The following is an 18,791-nucleotide window of genomic DNA, read 5'->3' as shown; positions in this document are numbered from 1 at the left end:
AATTATTTTAAGGCCTCATGAAGGAAGGATTTACTATGCCTTATCTTTCTGAGCTGTAGTAATTTTGTATTATGTTCCTGGCATTAGTTCAGCTACTGCACGGTCCTGGACCAGTGTAATCTTCAATACCTCTAGTTATCTCCTTATTACTTTTTTTTCTTATGATGTGGCAAACCAATCTCTGCTCTCTTTATCCTCTTCTAAAGCATATAATAAAAGAATGAAAAAAATTGCCCATCTCCCAAGCCGGTGTAGCTTCACTGATGCTAATGTAGGATCTAATAGGATCTAATTAAGCTCACTAACTTTCAGACTCTGCATCACGGTCAATAAAACTGAGACAGTAGTTAAAAAGAAAAAACTTCGGACAAGGATTTATTAATTTACGCTTGTGAACAAATGTGTCTGACAGTTGAATGATGAAATTGCCATACTCTGTACAGAGCGCTTTTTCTAGAAATCTTCTTTCCACTGTGTTGACAGAACTTGCACTATAGAAGTTCAGGAGTGGGTGTCAGTTCACAGACTCTAACCCAGTTACAAAGATAGCTGCATGCCCAGATTAGATGAAGGTTCAGAGTTTCTTGCTCCTGTTCCTGGTTCTGTATGTTCAATCTTGCTAAAAAGCCAATCAAGCTGTCTGACACCTGGCATAGGAGGGAGACACTAGGTGTTACCTTCCTGTGTCAAGCTGGCTAGGAAGTTTTATTACCAAAAAGAAAAGGAAAAAAAATCTCAAAAAGCTATTTCAAGCTAAAAGCTGGAAGGAAAGAAGCTAGTCAAGCTGAGCCTTCTGTGCCTTTTTTTTCAGTCTGTGCTGAAGGTTGAGAAAAGTCTCCTTCAAAGCAAAAGATCCTCTATAACTGGAGGAACATGGCAGTTCTGTAGTTACTTTAAAAATGCTGCTTTCTGGCAGGTGGGCAGATACTGACTGTAAGTGGCATTTTGTGCAGAACACGTGCAGATGGGCAGATATTGACTGTGAATGGCATTTTGTGCAGAACACTTATTTTTCAAATCTTTAAATACTGATTTATATATATAAGAAAGACATATAAAATCTCTAAGTATTTTCTCCAAGCCTCAATTTCCTCATCCACTGGCAAAAAATAAATATTAAATTTTTCTAATCTTCACTTGAATTGTCAAACTCCTCCCAGTCCGATACGCTCATAACTTCCGATGGAAAGTCAAAGTGATACTTCAGACGCTCTGCATGCCATTCTGAGAACCATTTCTCTGTTTCCATTAAAATAGCCCTGGGCAAAGTGAGGACGCAGGCAGCCATCCCAGAAATATCATCCTCCAACTGGGGTCCTTCCTCCCAACAGTCTCTCTCTGCATCGTAAATGTGGACATAGTCCATGCGGATTCCTCTGTTGTGGGATCTGCCTCCCAAGACATAGATCCTGTTGTCTAAGACCGCAATACCTGGCTCTCCATGTCCTGCAGGAAGTGGACATACATTTGTCCACTGATCAGTGCTTGGCCTATAGCAGGCAACCTGTTAAAAAAAGAAAGAGATTAGCCAAAATCAAACTTGTATCTTAGTGACAGAGCCTGGCCATATGGCAAATTATCTAGGAAGCCATGCAATATCATCAGTCTTTTGACAGGGTGTTAGTAATGGAGAGAGCATATCACTATGTAGTAGAAGTACAGTACTCGGCAGAAAACTCTGCATAGATGCCATATAGCTTTGAATCACAACTTCTGACCCTGTTGCTGGAGTAACAGCTGTTTGTCATTCAAAAAATGTATACAAAAGTGAAAGAGATGGGGACACATGCTAATATAAGCTCAGACACAATGCATCTGTTTGCATTAGGAAAAAATGTGCTGGAACATACAAATATGACAAATCTGCTAAGCTGTCTCTGCACCATATGTTGGGAAGTTTTAGATTTCATTTGGTACCTACTTGGCTAACTTCTTTTATTTGTAAGCACCTTTTTATCATTCAGATACACTTACCAGCTAGATTTAATTCTGCCATCTTCATCGGCTTTACAAGAGCAGTTACTTTTTGTGTCTTCTTTTCATGTCTCTAGCAGTTCTAGAAGCTGGAATAAGACTCAAGAGAATTCTCTCCAGCTATGACTTACCATCAGGTACTGTACATTTAATTGCATGATACAATTGCCATCCAACATATCCTTAACAACTCTGTCCTGCAATTACACATTGGTAATTCAAAAGTCCTGGACTTAGAAAAAATGCACATGAGAAGACAATGTAAAGTAAATTTAGTTGATGTGCTACTTACTGGGTATGTGCATGCCAATGAAAGTTATCCATCAAAGATGTTTTATAATTTATAAGAATTCCAAGTGCTGGAGCTTTAATGCTTTGTGGGTTAGACAATGCATTCAAGACAGACAGCAGTAAATAAATCATTGCAAGTTCTGCAATTGAGTGGGAGAGAGCTGGTGCAGTAGCTGTTGCTGGGCAGACAGTTTGATTTGCATACTTAGTAGGAGAAAGACATTACGTCAGAGTGCAAGCATCCATAAGAAACAGACTCTTACAAGAAAGACACAGGTATGACATGCTCTCACCTGGTGAACATCCCTTCTGTAGCCAGAATCATTGTTGCTTCCTCCAATTACATAGAGCTTCCCTAGCAGTGCAGCCATCCCATGCCAAGCACGTCTCACTGGACCATCTGCTAAAACATCCCAGCGGTCAGTCTTTGGGTCATAACATTGTAGCTCCTTCAAATAGTCTTCTCCTCTCCTCCCACAGGTAATATACATCTTCCCATCCAGTGCTGCTCCAGCATGTGCATATACCTGTATCACCACATGGGAAAGCAAAAGGTTGAGGTCTGGATTTATGTATTTCTCCCAGTTTCAAAGTACGGAATAGTCATTAAGGGAGTGACACTCTTCATGAGTTATGCAGATTATCAACATCTGGAAGGATGTTCTTATAGACAATTCCTTTCTAGGTGATTATGCTATAAGTGTGAATTTCTGAATGAAATACACTAGAACTTCTAAAACTTCCAGAACTGCAGTGGGTTCTCATTCTTTATTGTTCCTTGATTAGAAGATCATTCATACTATTACTTTTCTCCCTAGTCTACTTGGAAGCCTTTCTGTTGGTGATTTTTCTTATACAAGTAGTGTTATCAGGAATGCAAGATATCCTACTTAGGCTTTTTATATTCTCAGCATTGACACACATTATTTGTGACTTCACGCAAGCTGTTTATCCTCTTCTGCCTCTGCATCCCTTTGGTAAAATAGCAGTAATATTTATATTTTTAAGGTGTCCTGAGAACAAACTTTTCCACTCATAACCCCAATTCCCATGTCACTACACCATTCCTGGTTCCTGGGGACATGACTGTTAGTTTGGCAATTGCTGTTCTAGAAGGATAGATGGTACTGATGACAAAAGATAGCTATTCACTAACATATTTCAAATGAGTAATGGTCTTAACGTTAGCTGACTGAGATGTGATTCTGCATCACATAAGCTATTGTCACCAGAACTTGTTACCCAATCTCAGTTCTGTGTTTGGGAACTAAGTAGTCTATAGAAATGATGTGCCTTCTTACTGGGGAATTATCTCTTCTTATCCGGAGTAAAGCATGTTGTCAGGACTGTAAGCGAGAAGCTTGTACTACTGTGGCTCATAGTTTACCTGCCTAGGAGGAATGGGAACTTCCTGTTCCCAGAGGTTATGTGTTCAGTTTTAAATGGTTTTAAGGATTAACACAATAAAGGTGCAGGGGAAAACAACAAGAAAACAGGAAAAAGAAGCATTTAACCTCAAAATGTAATTTACATATATTATTATTCTCCTTTCTTGATATTCATTTATCCCATATACAGAGGCTACTGTTTCCCATCCGAATATCAGCAAGTGTAAAGCTACACATGAGAAAAGCATCTAAAAAGATTAAATCAGGAATTGGGGAACTGTAGTAGCATGTGTGGCTAATGCACTCCTTACCTCCTTCTTCAGAGGTGTCACATATTCCCAAGTGTTGCTTTTAGGGTCATACCTCTCCACTTCCCTCAGGTCTTCATGGTAATCTCGGCCTGCGACAGCATATATATAGTTGTCCACAACACAAACACTGAGGTCAGCATGCTCTTGCTGTAAGGACTGGATCTGAAACCATTTGTTGTGTCGCGGGTCATACCTTGTAAAAGAATGGGATCAAAGAAAGTTATTCATACAGCCACAGAATCATTGCTGGAATACCAGACAGCACCACAGATGTGGGTTACTGTACTGTCTTTGGCTGAAATTGCTCTCAGCTGTAAGTGGAGTGAAATTTGGCCTTGTCAGCATTTTATTATTAGCAAAGTTGTTTTATTCTATTTTTAGAAGATGTATTTTAGCTGACATAATCATGCTATAAAAGCCTAGGTTTTCCATTATCTTATACACTGCTGTCAGGTTATATATCAAAATCTCTGCTTGCACAGAGCCATTCTACAAGGTAAAACAGTCTAAAAATAGCACAAAGACTGAATCTGCATCTTCAAGAGTCCAAGAAGGGCATAAATATGTGGTGCGTTCTTTGATTCTTTTCCCCAAATAGCTGCTGCTCAAAGTGAACCTCATGATTCACTTTCAGATCAAAATATCTATCTGGTCTGGAAATTTTAGTTACAGAGAAAACTGGTTGTGAAGTGAAACTATGCATGCCATAAAATAAGGGCAACTCAGCTAAAACTAGTAAAAATGACCACAATATAAAGCCAAAAGGGTTTATGTCTGGTTTTGCAGCATAATGGGCATGAAGGTCTAAACCTGATCCTTCCTCATACTCTTTTCCCTGGCACAGAAGAATGTAGGTGGACCCTGGAATGCTGCTATTGTGCGCACAAATTCTTGAGAATCAACCAGCACTTTATTTAAAAACCCTTTTTGGTAGCTAAATCCCTTTGTATTGGGACCAAAATTACACACAGAGGACTTCTACGACATCCTAGTTCAAGAGCCTCTAGACAATCCAGGGTTCTAAATTCATTACTGCTTCGCACACCTTTAATATTTCCCCCCTCCAACAAGGCAGAAAGTAGCACAAGTAATACTCTTGAAAGAGTAGCTGTTTCTACCCTATTAGGCTTGGCTTTGTCCCATGAGCACTGCTGGAAGCTCCCTGTTACTATGAGGCTCATTCCTTTATTTCTTGTGTTTTCTTTCAGTGAGGCCCCTGCTCAGTTCCTAATCTTTTGGTTAGGAAGCATGCAGACAACACTACTGGCTTGCAGACTCAGAGATGGGCAACAGGGTGGTAATAAAAATAACAGCAGGATTATCCTTATCTTACCTCCAACACCTTGACTCTGCTCGAAACCCACTTACATTGTTGTCTCCGCCAATTAAATATACAAAATTATTGAGAACAGCAATCCCTTGGTTGGACATTCTGGGGGCTAGTGCAGCTGTAAAGTGCCTCCACTCTCCCAACAAGGGGTTCAGATACTTGGCTTGATCACTGAGGACAATGGATGGAGTAGAATGCATCCCTCCAAATCCCACTACGCACTGGAACTCTGATCTCAGCTGTGTCTGGGAGCTCTGAAGCATTGGCTGAAGACATTCATTCTTGTGGTACATTAATGCATCTGCAACTGTATCTTTTAAAGGACATGGACTTAATTTGTCATGAAGCCTCTGCAGTATTTGGGGTTCCATCAGAGGAAAACGAACTGTCTCAAGTAGCTTAAGGGGCTCCATCAGGGAGACCTGATCTGTCTCCAGTTGCTCTGGAGAATAATGATAAAAAAGTGCCCCATCATAAACTTCAAACTCATAGTTAACCTCCAAACGGTTGCTGCTGAGAAGGGAGTAGACCTTCTGCAAGGGTAGCTGTCGATACACTTGTGTCCTTGAGAAAGCTGCAAAGTTCTTCAAAATGTAAGAGTCCAGCTGATCACTTAAATGTCTCAAGTCATAATGGTCAGCTAGTCTGTATACATCGAGGATGTTCTCTTCGTCTACCCAGGACATGAGAAAATCACAACAGAACTTAATGACTTCTGGAATCTGCAAGAGACAGATATTTTTCATTTCAGACACCACTTGCCTCACACTCAAGACAGGTGACAGAAGCCTGGGATAAGTGTAAATAAGTTGTCCACAAGATGACTGCTCTCTTCACAGTCTGATCACCATGTTCACTTGTGCCCAATTCACATTTCTCCAGAGAAGAACACAACATGGGTACATAGATGAATATAATATAGATCTTCTAGCTACACTATACTGCAGGCCTCTGAGTTTGGCTTCAGGTGCAGCAGCAATGTGTCTTCCACGACACATGGAACACTGGACAGCCAGGCTGCCTGGTTTGTTAGCATGGCACCAAGCTGCAGGCTGCCTGGGAGGCAGTCATGAAAACGGAAGGCATGGAGGACATGGTGAAAGCCAGGTTTACAGTCATTCCGTAATTGTTCTTTCAGAGCGCTATAGACATATTGTATCAAAGACTGTATCTGTAACAAGCATATCTGCATCACTCGAGCACAGGAAGCCATTTGAAAGGAAAATTAATATTTAGTGTTGTCTGCTGAATACAATTTGAAATTGTATCTGGCAGGAGGGACTACTGGCAAATAAAGAACTGCCTGCTGTCCGAGAGCCTCTCTGCTAACAAAGTAGTGCTAAGTGTGTAGAAACTAGCAGCAAACACTCAGAAAAAAGCAAAAAAAAAAAAAAAGCAAGCACTCAGAAAGTTTAAGATTTAGTACCAAAGCCTTGTGCAGCAGTTAGCTGCAGGGGAAATTAGAAAAAAACCCCTTGTCTTAAAGGCACATGAACTCTGCACTTAATGCAGAAACCATAGTGGTAGGATTTCCTGTAGTGACAGGGTCAGGAGAGGTTATGTGCCTGTGGACTCAGTCTGGGGAAGTTCTGAGTAGCAAGCCCTGTCCTTTACCAGGTATTCTATACAGAGGTGTTCTATTTAAGGGAAGCTTTCATAAGCAGATCAGTGAGTGCTATATAAAATAGTCCTCTAGATGAAATAGTAAATGTTTATAAGTAATAAAACCATTGTCACAAATGAGATGTGCAAGTACTCATTTATTCCTACCCTTCCATAGTTTCAGTGGATACAGCATCCCAAAGGAATTCTTCTCATCAGACCCACACTCTTATTCACCCCCTAACCTTCCATCTAGCCAGATATCCATGTTTTCTGATTCTTTCATTGTTGCTTTTGTTTCTTGCTTCTTTTTTGCCACATCTCCTAGTACCTCACCTGAAGCTGACAGGCTGCAGCTAAGGTTTCCTGTACACTGTTCACACTGAGTTCCAGCTCAGAAGTGTAAATGAAGTTCAAGATTTTACACATTGCATTGTAGGAGATGCCATGAATATGAACTTCTTCTTGTTCCATCTCTCTCAGTCCTCCTGCAAACATTCCTCTGTAAAAAAGACAATGGCACATGCTATAGCAGATTTGCATTGAAACTATTTTCAGTTTGCTTATCTTATGTTGTCCTGGGAACATAAAAAATATTCGGAAAGATAAAAACCTAGCCAGACACTTTTATGGGTTTACCTCTTCTCTAAGCCAATGATACAAAGAGTACAGGCCTTTAGGACCTAAGAAAGTAATACTCTTCATTCTGCAGCAAAACAGCAGGGGCCATCTGAAAGGTACAATTCACAGCTGAAGGACTTAAATACAGACCCAGTGCATATGGATACTCTGGTGTGGGGGAAGAGGAAAAACAGAGGAACTTGGGACTGTAGGAATTTTTTCTAAGCTAGAGCAGTTCTTCCTCCAGTTAGAAGTTTGTCTGGATTGCCTTGGGATTTATTTGTTTGCTCTATGAAAATAAAGTCAGTTCAAGAAACTGCTAGTCAAATTGACTGGGGGAGTGCCTGATTTAATGGACAGCAAGTCACACTATAGGCACATAACGGAGGAGTGACCCACTTCCGGTTACTTTTTATGTATTATGAAATGATCACCACAATGGGCAAAGCTAAGGATACGTTAAAAGCCACCCAGAGTGCATTTATGCAGAAGACACCTGTTCAGATAGGCTCTCCTCTTTATATACCTCCAAGTACCACAGGCAGTGAATTTAGTGGAGGTAAGCTCAGTGTGCAGGAACAAAAGCTTTATTTCTATAGAGAAATAACAGAGAGATGAATAAAGCCATATTTAGTATTTTGAAGCACATTCAGCTCCATCTTACGGGTCTAATTTTACATCCAGAAGCAGCATGCCAAGACAGAAGATTTGGATGTTGCAGGTTTGAGAACATTCAGACACATGCTTGTTACTGCCATACTGAAGTGTACCTGAAATAGTCACAGGATGCAGCTAGAAGTATGCGATGAGCCTCAATAGGTTTCTCTTCCACTATCAGAACAACATCGAAGAGGATGCTGCTGTCTCGGAGAGATACCAAGCCACTGAGCAAGGCCTGAGAGTGCTCTGCACTGCGGTATGTGTTGCTGGTGCGCTGCTGAAGGGAGGGCTCGAGTTGAGCTTTGTGTGGCTGAGTCAGCTCCTGATCCTCCGCCATCCCAGGCAGAAATGCTCAGCCACCAGCTGTAGTAGAATGAAATCTGTGAGACAACAGAATCAGCAAGGTTTGTGCCTTTTGCTTTAGGAATGGTCCTCTGACCCCCTCCTGTCAACAGAAAATAAATCAAACCAACTCTTCAGTCAATGGACAGTTCTACCCTGAAGAAATTATTCTGACTGATGATACTGGAAATAGACAGGTATATATCAGCACACAGAACTGGCAGAACATGGTTTTTCAACCAAGTATTCTGACTCTTGGGTTTTCAGTCCAAGAGTCAGAGTATGTAGCATATGGGGATATTTCTTTTTCTTAGCAAGAGTTTCACTTCCCAACCCATGACCAGAACCCTTTGTTTCCTTTGCATTTCTGCAAATTTATAACAAAGAACAAAACTGACATAATTTTTGCCATATTCCAAGTTGCCTAATATCCTCAGATAACTTTGCTGCAATATAAATTGCACCTTCACTCTTTCTCTTGATATTTTACCTCAGAATCTGAAAGCTCTCCTCTCTCCCTGTCTTTGCTTTTTCATTTTCCGTAGCTGAGCACATTTCCATCTATCATTCTACAAAATACTATATAAAACTGTGGGCTTCAGAGTGAGTTTCTTTATTGTGACAACTTCAAGCTGGTATGCACAACTGCTTTTCACTTCACCATGATACCCTGCAGAGAGAGGGTATTTCCTCCAGCGTAGGCACTGTAGGAAGGTCCCCTATGGCACATGGGGAAACACCTGTAAAAAGCTAGCTGGAAGTGATTGTGTTTCATGTCTATGGTTAAACTCTCAAAATCTCATGAGTCCTCTTCTACCATCCTGTAATTTACCCTCTCCATTGTCTTTGAAGAATGTCAGAAGTTGTAGCAGTTAGAGCTCTCAGACTCTATCCAGTTGTCAGAGCACATTAAAAAAAACTGCATTAGCAAAAGGAAGTAACTTAGCTGATATGGCTGCTTAAGACACAGTTATAATAGCCTCTCCTCCAGTGGCCTGGGAAATAGCTTAGTGGCACAAGGGCTTATCAGCAGTCAGAGAAGCAAAAGCAGAACAAACCCAGCAAATCCAAACAAACAATGAAGAAATAGAACCATTGTTTAATTGTGCCAGCCATAGACAGTGAATGCAGCATTGGAAATCTCTCAAAGTACTGCAAGGTATTCTGTGTATGGTCAGTAAGGAAGGAGCTATCTGGATGACACCAAGAAATAGGAAAATATTTATTGTTCTGCTTGAGGGAAGTTACACTACACTGTCTAAAACAAAAGGAAGCTAGGTGGCATTGCATGGTAAATGGGATGGAAAAAACCCTGAAAAAGCATATTAATGGTTGTCTGCTCTTTGCCAGCAAAAGCAAGACAAGCAGCTCAGAAGAGGAGCTCCGATGAGATAGCCTCCTAGGGAGCACATTCAGGTAGATTATATGGGGAAACTATCCATCATCAGCTGAAGACGTGAGTAATAGATTATTTTTCAAGACAGGTAGATGCTTTTCCTAGAAATAAGATGACTGCTTTTGAAGCAGACAGAACATTAGTGTATCATTTGATTTGCTCCTGGGGAATACTAAAAGTGATGGATTGAGGCAAGGGAGATAATATAGTAAGAAAGGCAAGTGAAGGCGTGAGTGTTACTAGATGTTGATCAGAAATTTCCCATTTCACTAGAAGGGAATAAATGCAGCAAAAACAAAGTAGGGTGAGATATGGTCCAAATGAGGAACAGATTCAGATAAACCACATTAATGTGGTTTAATGTAGTTAACACTCCAGAGTTAATGTGGTTAATGCTCAAAAAAAGGTTGCATCTTTTCAGCTACTTAGAGAGCTATATCAAAAGAAGTCTCCGAGTAAAATCATTACATCAAAAAGCAGAAGTAAATGTAACAAATGAACTATTTCCTGAATTCAAAGACTTTTGTTGGGTAGGGGAAACAGCATGACATTTGATGCAATCTTATAGTGTGTTATATAGTGTAGTGTCATTGATGGAAGAGAGGCTAGGGAGAAATAAGTGAGATATATTAAAACTACACAGGGCATTGAACCCGTGTAACAAGTGTTAGCAGAGAAATACATTGTAGAAGTGGCTTCCCGAGAGAGAGAGAGAGAGAGAGAGATACATGTAGGGTAAAGTGGGAAACCTGTATAATCATGCCAAGCCTTTATTTAAATCTAACTTTAATTAATATAACCATAGACAGCTACTATTCAGAATATATTCTGTATCCAACTAATCTTAAAAAGGAACAGAAAGGGGGTGAAGCTTTCAGCAAGTAAATCCCCAGAAGGGATCCTATCTTACAAATACGGTAACTGGAACCAGGAAGATCAAATAGTATTATGAAAGAGAGTAAATGAAAAAAAAAAAGTAGAACTAATTCAGGGATTCTGAAGCCTCTATGAACATCAGTATCTGCAGAGCTTTCAGTGACAAATGGGGCTGTCTTGGACATCTGCAGGGAGTTTATCTCACTGCTAGTTCTACTAGATATGGACTTGAATTATCCCACAACTGTTAGCAGTAGCTGAACAAACCAACCCTTCTAGCAGACCTGTGGTAAGCCCAGTGTGGTCAAACATAGATGCTGGGAGTGCAGCTCAACCATCCTCTACAGCTGATTTTTGGCTAGGCAACAGCTGAGCCAACAGGTATTTTGCTGCACTCTATTTTCTGAATTTTGGCAGTCCCTACTTCTTGTTCTCAACTTCGGCCCCTGGATTGTATCTTGGCTGTCACTGGTGAGCTGGACTGTCCTCAGGCTGGTCACTCATGCATATACACCAACACAAGAGCTGCCTCATGCATCTAGAGCACAATGCCACTATGATATGGAAATTCACCACTCTATAGTTATCTGTGAGTATTTTTGCCATCCACAGTTATTTGCTGCTAACCAATTTTGGGTGTGTAGGTTGAATACTGATGTTGCTGTGGAAAAGGGTGGAATACTACTGCGTGGGTACAGTGTATGTGGCTTAAACTTGCCAGCACTCTTTTTGTACATGGATACATGAAGTTTCTTAATTACACTGTGGCTACTCAGACAACCTATATCCTGTCATGTGTAACTCCCTACTCTCCTAAATTGGGCTTCAAGGCTCATAAAAAATTATGAATGCCTATTGTCATAGTTTTAACCAGTGGTAACACACTACTCTAGAAAAATTCTCACTGCTATGATTTTTATGAATTGTTGCCTACTTTTAAAATTAAAGGTGAGCATTTATGGTATTAATCCATGATGTCTGACTGACATAGGTGGTTAAGTCCTCTTCTTTGAGCCTCTTAGGAAGGAGCCTCAAGGAAAGCCTCTTAACTTTTACCTAGATAGCCTCAGGAGCTGGTAGACAAGACCTTTAAGACAAGGAAGTCTTGTGTGCGATAGCCAACAAGATTCACTTAGCTGATTACTGAGTGTCCTCACCTTTGTACAAGGAGCAGCTGGGGTTGGGTGGGTAGGAAGTAACAAAGAGCAGTTGTTGAAGCAGGGTTGGTGGAGTTGTGTTGTGGGCTTCTTTGAAAGAAGAGTGGGGTGGTTTTGACATTCAAGCTTTCTGGATTAAATGCAGTATCCTTGGTGAGCTGATAGTTTAGTGTATTTCTCTGAATATTGTTCTAAATGCTGACTACAAATTTGCTAGGGAGGGGTATTAGTGTTGGCACAGCACCTTGCTTCTCAGGCTGTGTGGTCTAACTATGACCTTTCTCCTGTGTGCTTTGTGTCTTTGTTACTGTCTAAAAATCTGGTACACCAAACAGTGGAAGTGTGCTATTTTATGTGTGTGGTGTTCCAGCTGGGTGGGAGTGCCTGTTAATGTATCTAGGAATTGTTATGCATTTTAAGTGTCAATCAAGCTTAAAAATAGCAAGTAACTTTATTCAATAACCTCTGTATATTTTTAGCTGAAAATAATTTAACCCCATCTCCTCAAACTTGTATTTTTCTTAATCTTTATTGTCTATTAAAAAAAAAAAAGCTAAATGTAGTACAAGCAGTACAGCTCTGAATGGAGAGACAGAACAACTTTATTCAGCTTCTTGCATGCTGCAGAAAACCTTCTATTTACTGTTTTTCCTTCCTGACCACTCACAAACTTTGCTGGCTTTTAGGGCTTGAGACACTTATTTTCACAGGCTGGCATATCTGTCCCTGTAAATGAAGGAGCTGTAGCCAGACCCTTGCTAGCTAACATAAATGCACAGCCCCTTGAGCCATGCAGCTAAGTCCCCTCTATCCTGAGCCCCTCCCTACCAGAAGGGGGCTTGGAGGATGTTCTTGAGCACTCTCTGTTGTCTTTCTTCTGTTATTGAGAAACTTGCTCTAGCCAAGTTCCTAGAAATCTGAGTAATGCTTTCCCCGCCCCCCCACCCACCCCCAGCTCTGTGCAAGTTTCTCAGTACTGTCTGCTGTTAACAGTGGGATTCAGTGGCTGAGTATTACAGGATTGACCCTGAAGTGGAAGAGATGAGGAACTCTTTCTGTTTGCTGTGCTGCTTTAGCAGTAGCAAAGATGAAAAGTGTTGTCTTACATGCTGTGGGATGCTGTCTCCAGAAACAAGGGAAGTCCTTGTTCTAACCACTTTGAAACTGCAGAGAAAATCAGACTAGAGATTTTCTTAACTGGCTGCACAAGGTATTTGAGACTGCAGTTATGTTGGTTCGCATTTGTCTTTTAGAGGACATGGGTTAATGTAGTAATTAATTTTAGAGTATTACAATTAAGTGCCCAGCACATAAAGAGGAAGGAGGCATATGAGGTCTGTAATTGTATGTGCATTTCTATAGGCAATGCTAATGTAGGAAGACATGCACTGTTTAGTCACTTCAAATCAAGGAGTTAAAAAAATCAAAACAAAACAATCCCCCATAAATGGCAAAACCCTCAGAGGTACCTAGAAAGGCATGACTGCTCTTTTTCAATAGAATGAAATTTTCTATATTCTATGCCTGGATTCCATTTAGGAACCAGGAGAAAACAGCCATGCCTTGCAATGGTAGACATGGAGGGAGCATGAAGGAAATCTAGTATTTCCTTCTATTTCCTGTACTATATTAGAAGTTTACTGTATCACTAGTGGTCTCTTATTATAAGCTATGGATGCAGTGGAAGCTACAGTGTCTCAGTGGCTTGCTGATAGCTCTGTGTGATTGTCTTGTAATCAGCTTCCATTACCACAACATGCTTCTGCAGATTACTTGTATGAAAATGTACAAGTCTTAGTGAGGCTTCTGATTATTCAACTGAAATAATTGCTTATCTGTATAGGAAAAGACTTGTGGTTCATTTTTTTAACAAAATCTCCCTCTCTGATCAATGACAGAATACTTGCTTTCACAGCAAAGATATGTGGTTTATGACTGAGGAGGTTGGCACTGGGAGAGGAAGAATTGAGGGAATGGATTGTGGTTTGATCATTCAAATGGCAATATGGTGAGAGGCTGGTAGCTGGCTTGCTCTTGTGCTCACTGAAAATCCTCATCCTTTTCAGAACACAGGGTACCAGAATGGAGTAGCTCAACTAGAACAGGGAAAGCAAGAGTTAAAGGCATGGTAAAATAGATGTGGTAGAAGAGAATGCAGTGTCTGTCCTACCTGAATTTTTAAGTGCAGAGCAATTGTTACACCAAGGTGTTTGTGTGCTGCTCCAGTAAAGAACATTCTGGGGAGTGGGAATTCATATGGCTTACAGCAAATGCTTCCTGAGATTGAGAAGAAAGTCCTGCTTCCCTAAGAATATATCTGTGTTGTACCTGGGAGCACTTCCAAGCAGCTGGGTCAGGGCATATGTCCTGGATGCATCCTGCTGCTATTACTGGTATTGCATGGTATGCTATACACCTAGATAAGTATTCACCCCTTCTATGACTAGCATCCATGTCATACAGTGATGCTTGCTAGTGTGTGGTGTGTGGGTGGGTTTTGGTTTTTTTGTTTTTTTTCTTGGTGCAGTTGTACTGACCGCCTTGATTCTATACTGTAGAGAAATGGCTGGATACAGGAAGGATTATCCAAGTTAGTTTCTATGGAAACTCAGACATTTTTGTATTGAAGAGCTCGTGGGTGTCAGTTACATCTCTACAAAGAGGTGTCTTATGCAGATAGTGATATTTTCTTATGCATCAGCTGTGCCCAAAATAAACTAGAGCTTGCTGGTGTCGGGTATCCAAATCTGTTTAGCTTACTGCCATATGGACAGGTGATTCAAGCTTGGTGGGGGTCCCATGCTTTCTTAGAATTATGGAATAATTTAGGCTTGAAAGAAACTTGGGCGGTCTCTAGTCCAATCTCCTGCTCCAAGCAGGGAAAACTTCAAAATCAGGTCAGAATGCGTAGAGCCTTGTCAAGTGCAGAATCTCCATCCTTGTCAATAATTAGAAAACTGAGTGCTTAACCATCAAATTTGGTTCCTTCTTTATCCTGTCTGAATTTCTTTTCCTGCAATTTGTGACACTTGCCTCTCATCCTTGGCGCTGTGCACCACAAAGAAGAGTGTGGCTCTACATTTTCGTGTACCCATTAGATAGCTTAAAAAATGGCAACTGGCTCTCCCCTTAGCCTTTTCTTCTCTGTGTTGAACAAACCCAGCCTTCTTGCCTTGCACGCTCTTGTATCTCCTTGTACGTGCTCCTGCCCTATATGGTGGTCCTCCACTGAACTCACAGGTTTTTCTTTCAGCATGGAGCTCAAACCTGGGCATGGTATTCAGGTTTTGTGGGCTTGTGAGTGCTGAATAGAGTGGGAAATTGTAATTTCCCATGACCTACTGGCTATGCTTTTGCTAACATAGCCCAGTATGAAGCTGGCCCCTGTTGGAGGAATAGTATTCAACTTGCTGCTCATCAGGACCCCCAGACTCTCTTCTTGCAAAGCTGACTTCTAGCCAGCCTTGTCTCCAGCCTGCTCTGATATATGGAGTTACTCTGACCCAGCTGCACGACTTCACTTTTCTGTTAAAATGTATGTGGTTCCTCTTGGTCCGTTCTTAAAGTTCGCTGATGCCCCTCAGCTGCAGCTCTGTCCTCTTTCTTAGAGGCCATCTTCTTCATAGCTTTTTTTTCTAATACAGAGCAACCAGTATGGCGTGCTGATTGTGATCCAAATAGATTATGCCCTTAAAACCCTTAGTGCAATAAGGAAGTTTAAAATCTGTGCCCTAAGGCTTCCCATACCTTCATTTCTTCCTAGGGAGTAACATGAACAAGGATCTAAGCCAGGCTTCAGCTGAATACCTGACAAGAAGACAAGATACAAGACTAGAGCAAAATGCTAGTTATGCTAACTCTCAGGGGCTGCAAATGCAAATAGGCAGAACCTGGCTACATACCAGAATTTTAACAGGGCAGAGGGCACACAAACAAATAGATCAACTAGTCAGGGAGTGTGCAGAATGGGGACGCAGCTGGGTGCCTGCCAAAATAGCTCAGAAAACAGATGTGATGCCACAAACAATGTAAATTGAAAAGCAAAACTATTGTTCATTCTAACTGGAGTGCAAATACTGGAATAATTCACCAACTATATCATAATTTGTAATGGGCACTTGTAAGACTGCATGCTACATAAAAGACAATTGAGTACACCATTATGTTTAGACAAGACTTAAGTCAGTTTCATGCTTTTTGAAGAAAAAGGGGAGAGAAGAGGGGTGAAGGAAAAACAGAAGCTTTGCTCAGCAGTGCTTCTTTCAGAATTATCCCTTTATGCATTCACAACTGTTAAAAAAAAAAAAACAACCCCCCTGTCCTCCCCCAAAAAAACCCCAAAACCCTCTTCTTCCTGAAATACTACCTTCACTTAAGGAACCTTCTACAAGTATGGGAAACAACCCGAACAACGAACAACTCCTTTTGATCAAGGTCCCCACAAAAAGAAAGAAACAAAGACATCTGGTAGTATATAATATCTCAACATTAGTTTTGAATGCTCATCAAATGATGAGATGTTTTTGCTGGGTCTACACACACCATCTTTCTTTAAGTCACTAATGGAAATATGCAAGCACATCACTCTGGGCTGAATTTCTAGCCATTTTCAGCTTCTAGCATTAGTAGTATACTTGAAATGTGGGAGAAACCCAAAAGGCGTGGTTTGGGAAACAGCTTTTGCAAACTATGCTGTCCCACAAATTTCAGCATTTCTTCCTTTTAGAAACAAACAACTGTTGTTTTGGAGTTTTTTTTCCAAGCCTATTACAACTTATTTCTAAGACATACTGAGACTCAAACGTCTCATATTTAATATGTATATGGCAAAACTCCCATGAAATTTATCTATATTAAAATATATAAATATTTTAAAAGTTTTTTTTCCCCATGAACACTAGCATAACCTGAAGAGTATGAGCTTTCTAACTTGAATATTTTGCCTTATCCATGAGTAATTTGCAACTTACCCAAATTCATAGAATTGTAAAGTTTTCTGTGGTACATTTTTGGAAGGTGGCCCAAATGCAATCAAGAAATTGTAATAAGGAAAACAAAACTTCAATACAGTGCTAAAATGCTTTCTCTTACGGCTTCATCGTCTTTTAAGAGTTTGATGATGTCTTACTACTCTTTTTTTCTCTTGTTCCTAATCTTGAAACAAGACTTGCTTTTCATCTGAGTCTTTCAATAGTCATGTTCTGGTTTGGATGGAGTGGCTGCTTGTGTTTGAAGGAAGGAGTGTTAACCAACTATATTCAGGCAGGGTGTACCTGCTTCCCCTAAAAACAAGTGGCCTACCATTAAGGCTCCAGCTTTTTTCCCGAATGAGGAGGTAGTGTTTAGTTCTATGTCCAGATAGATCTGGGAAATCTGTAAGGAATATGTTCTTTTGACAAAATTGTTTTAATTATCCCAAGAACTCCTAGAAAGCCCCTCAAAAATCCTAAAGTCTCTTCCATAATAAGAATAACAGCACTTTTTTTTTAATCAGGATCAAGCTAAGTAATAACTATGACAAAATTGACAGGTTATAAATTAGCCAGTGGTATATGTTCTATGAATCTTGAGAGACTCAGCTAGTTGGCAAGACCTGAACCTGCTTTGCTGAACTGCTTAAACCACATCATGAATTTTTAATAGTCTAAAATACAAGGAGGAAAAAAAAATTAGAAAGTAATTAATTCTATGCCAAATACAACAATTAAGTGAGCTGGAAGAGAGCAAAGGGCTCTTCCAGCATGTTCCAGCTCTGATTTCTGTATGAAACATTAATTCATATTTTTCACCACATTAATTTCATTCCTGCAGGGGTCTGTGGGTTTTTTTTTTCCCCTCCCTGTAACTTACTTCCCCATGAGGAACACAGAATGAGCAGTTTGCTCTGCAGGGGAATGCTACCTGGATTTGCACATCGTTAAAAGAGACAGCCCGACTCTAGACTAACCCTGTGATGAAGAGGTGAAAGCCAGCTCAAGCACGCTTCTGATTTTTCTTTCTCTTCCCCTGTTAAAAATGCCTTTGCAGGTCCTGACACCCAGTATCCTCCCACTCGCTCACGCCACCTCCCACGCAGGCAGCCCCAGCGAGGCAGCCTAGGCAGCTTTGTGCAGGGACGTGGGGCTTGGCCTCGGCCGCGCCAGGGCATCCTCAGGGACTTCACGCAGGCAGCAGGGCCTTGGTTGGCTTCAGCCGGGCCCTGGCTGGGGTGGCCTCGGGGGCTTCATGCGGCGGCTGCCTTGGCCTCGCTGGGACGAGGGCGGCAGCGGGGCTGGCAGACCCTGCTCCGGTGCCTGCCGCGCTGCCCTCAAGACCCGCTCTGGCCGTCGCACCCGGCGGCCCCTCGCCCGTGCCCCCGCCCCTGGGCATCCCTGCGGCGAGCCGGGGGAAGGGGGACGCTGCCTCACCCGCTCGGGCCTCGTCCCGGGGGGCCGAGCCGGGACAGGCTCCGCCCCCGGGGAACGGGTAACGCCGGGGCCGGCTGGGGGGCGCCGCCTTCCCGGGAGCACCGGGCGGCCCAAACGGGGGCCTGCGCTCCCTCTCCCCATCTCCGCCGCCGCCCCAGCCACCTACCGAGAGCAGCGGCGGCGGCGGCCTCCGCCAGCGGTTTCCGCCTTCACGTGCGACCCGGAAACCACGGCGACCGCGTGACGCGCCCACCTGGCGAGGGAGGAGCGGCCGGAACCGGGGCGGGCGGCGGGGCCGAGAGCCCCGAGCGTCACCCGGGCACCCGCCAGCTTCAGGGGCCCCGGCTGCCGGCGGCGCTGCGGCGTTCCTGGGCGTGGGCGTGCCCGGTCGGGCGCCGGGCCTGTCGCCCCCGCAGCAGGCCCCGCGGCTGCGGGC

The 18,791-nt window shown here is 42.1% G+C and overlaps 2 protein-coding genes across 2 annotated transcripts in view; one reads left to right on the top strand and one right to left on the bottom strand.

Moving 5' to 3' along the window:
* Positions 1–140: 140 nt before the first annotated feature.
* KLHL22 (kelch like family member 22) lies at positions 141–18,567 on the bottom strand. Its single transcript, XM_075718595.1, has 7 exons — positions 18,522–18,567; positions 8,288–8,540; positions 7,233–7,398; positions 5,298–6,016; positions 3,965–4,157; positions 2,559–2,792; positions 141–1,504 (listed from the first exon to the last, which is right to left on the bottom strand). Exons 2-7 carry the CDS (start codon positions 8,512–8,514, stop codon positions 1,127–1,129), a joined length of 1,917 nt encoding a protein of 638 aa, XP_075574710.1. The 5' UTR covers positions 8,515–8,540; positions 18,522–18,567; the 3' UTR covers positions 141–1,126.
* Positions 11,356–18,791, top strand: part of MED15 (mediator complex subunit 15) — a 38,807-nt gene continuing 31,371 nt past the window's right edge. Inside the window, exon 1 of the mRNA XM_075718594.1 lies at positions 11,356–11,380. The gene's annotated coding sequence lies outside the window, so the exon portion shown is untranslated. The remainder of the gene's footprint in view (positions 11,381–18,791) is intronic.

This window comes from Pelecanus crispus, chromosome 11 (genome assembly GCF_030463565.1).
Source record: "Pelecanus crispus isolate bPelCri1 chromosome 11, bPelCri1.pri, whole genome shotgun sequence".
Taxonomy (NCBI): domain Eukaryota; kingdom Metazoa; phylum Chordata; class Aves; order Pelecaniformes; family Pelecanidae; genus Pelecanus; species Pelecanus crispus.
This window is presented reverse-complemented; position numbering and strand designations above follow the sequence as displayed.

What these genes read in the sequence shown, in the direction of transcription:
- KLHL22 (XM_075718595.1), bottom strand. Translation starts at nt 8,514, where the DNA reads ATGGCGGAGGATCAGGAGCTGACTCAGCCACACAAAGCTCAACTCGAG. An exon ending in GCATCCTGTGACTATTTCAG is followed by an intron (nt 7,399 to 8,287) that starts GTACACTTCAGT and finishes TCTTTTTTACAG; the next exon opens with AGGAATGTTTGCAGGAGGAC. An exon ending in ACAGAAGGGATGTTCACCAG is followed by an intron (nt 1,505 to 2,558) that starts GTGAGAGCATGT and finishes TTTTTTTAACAG; the next exon opens with GTTGCCTGCTATAGGCCAAG.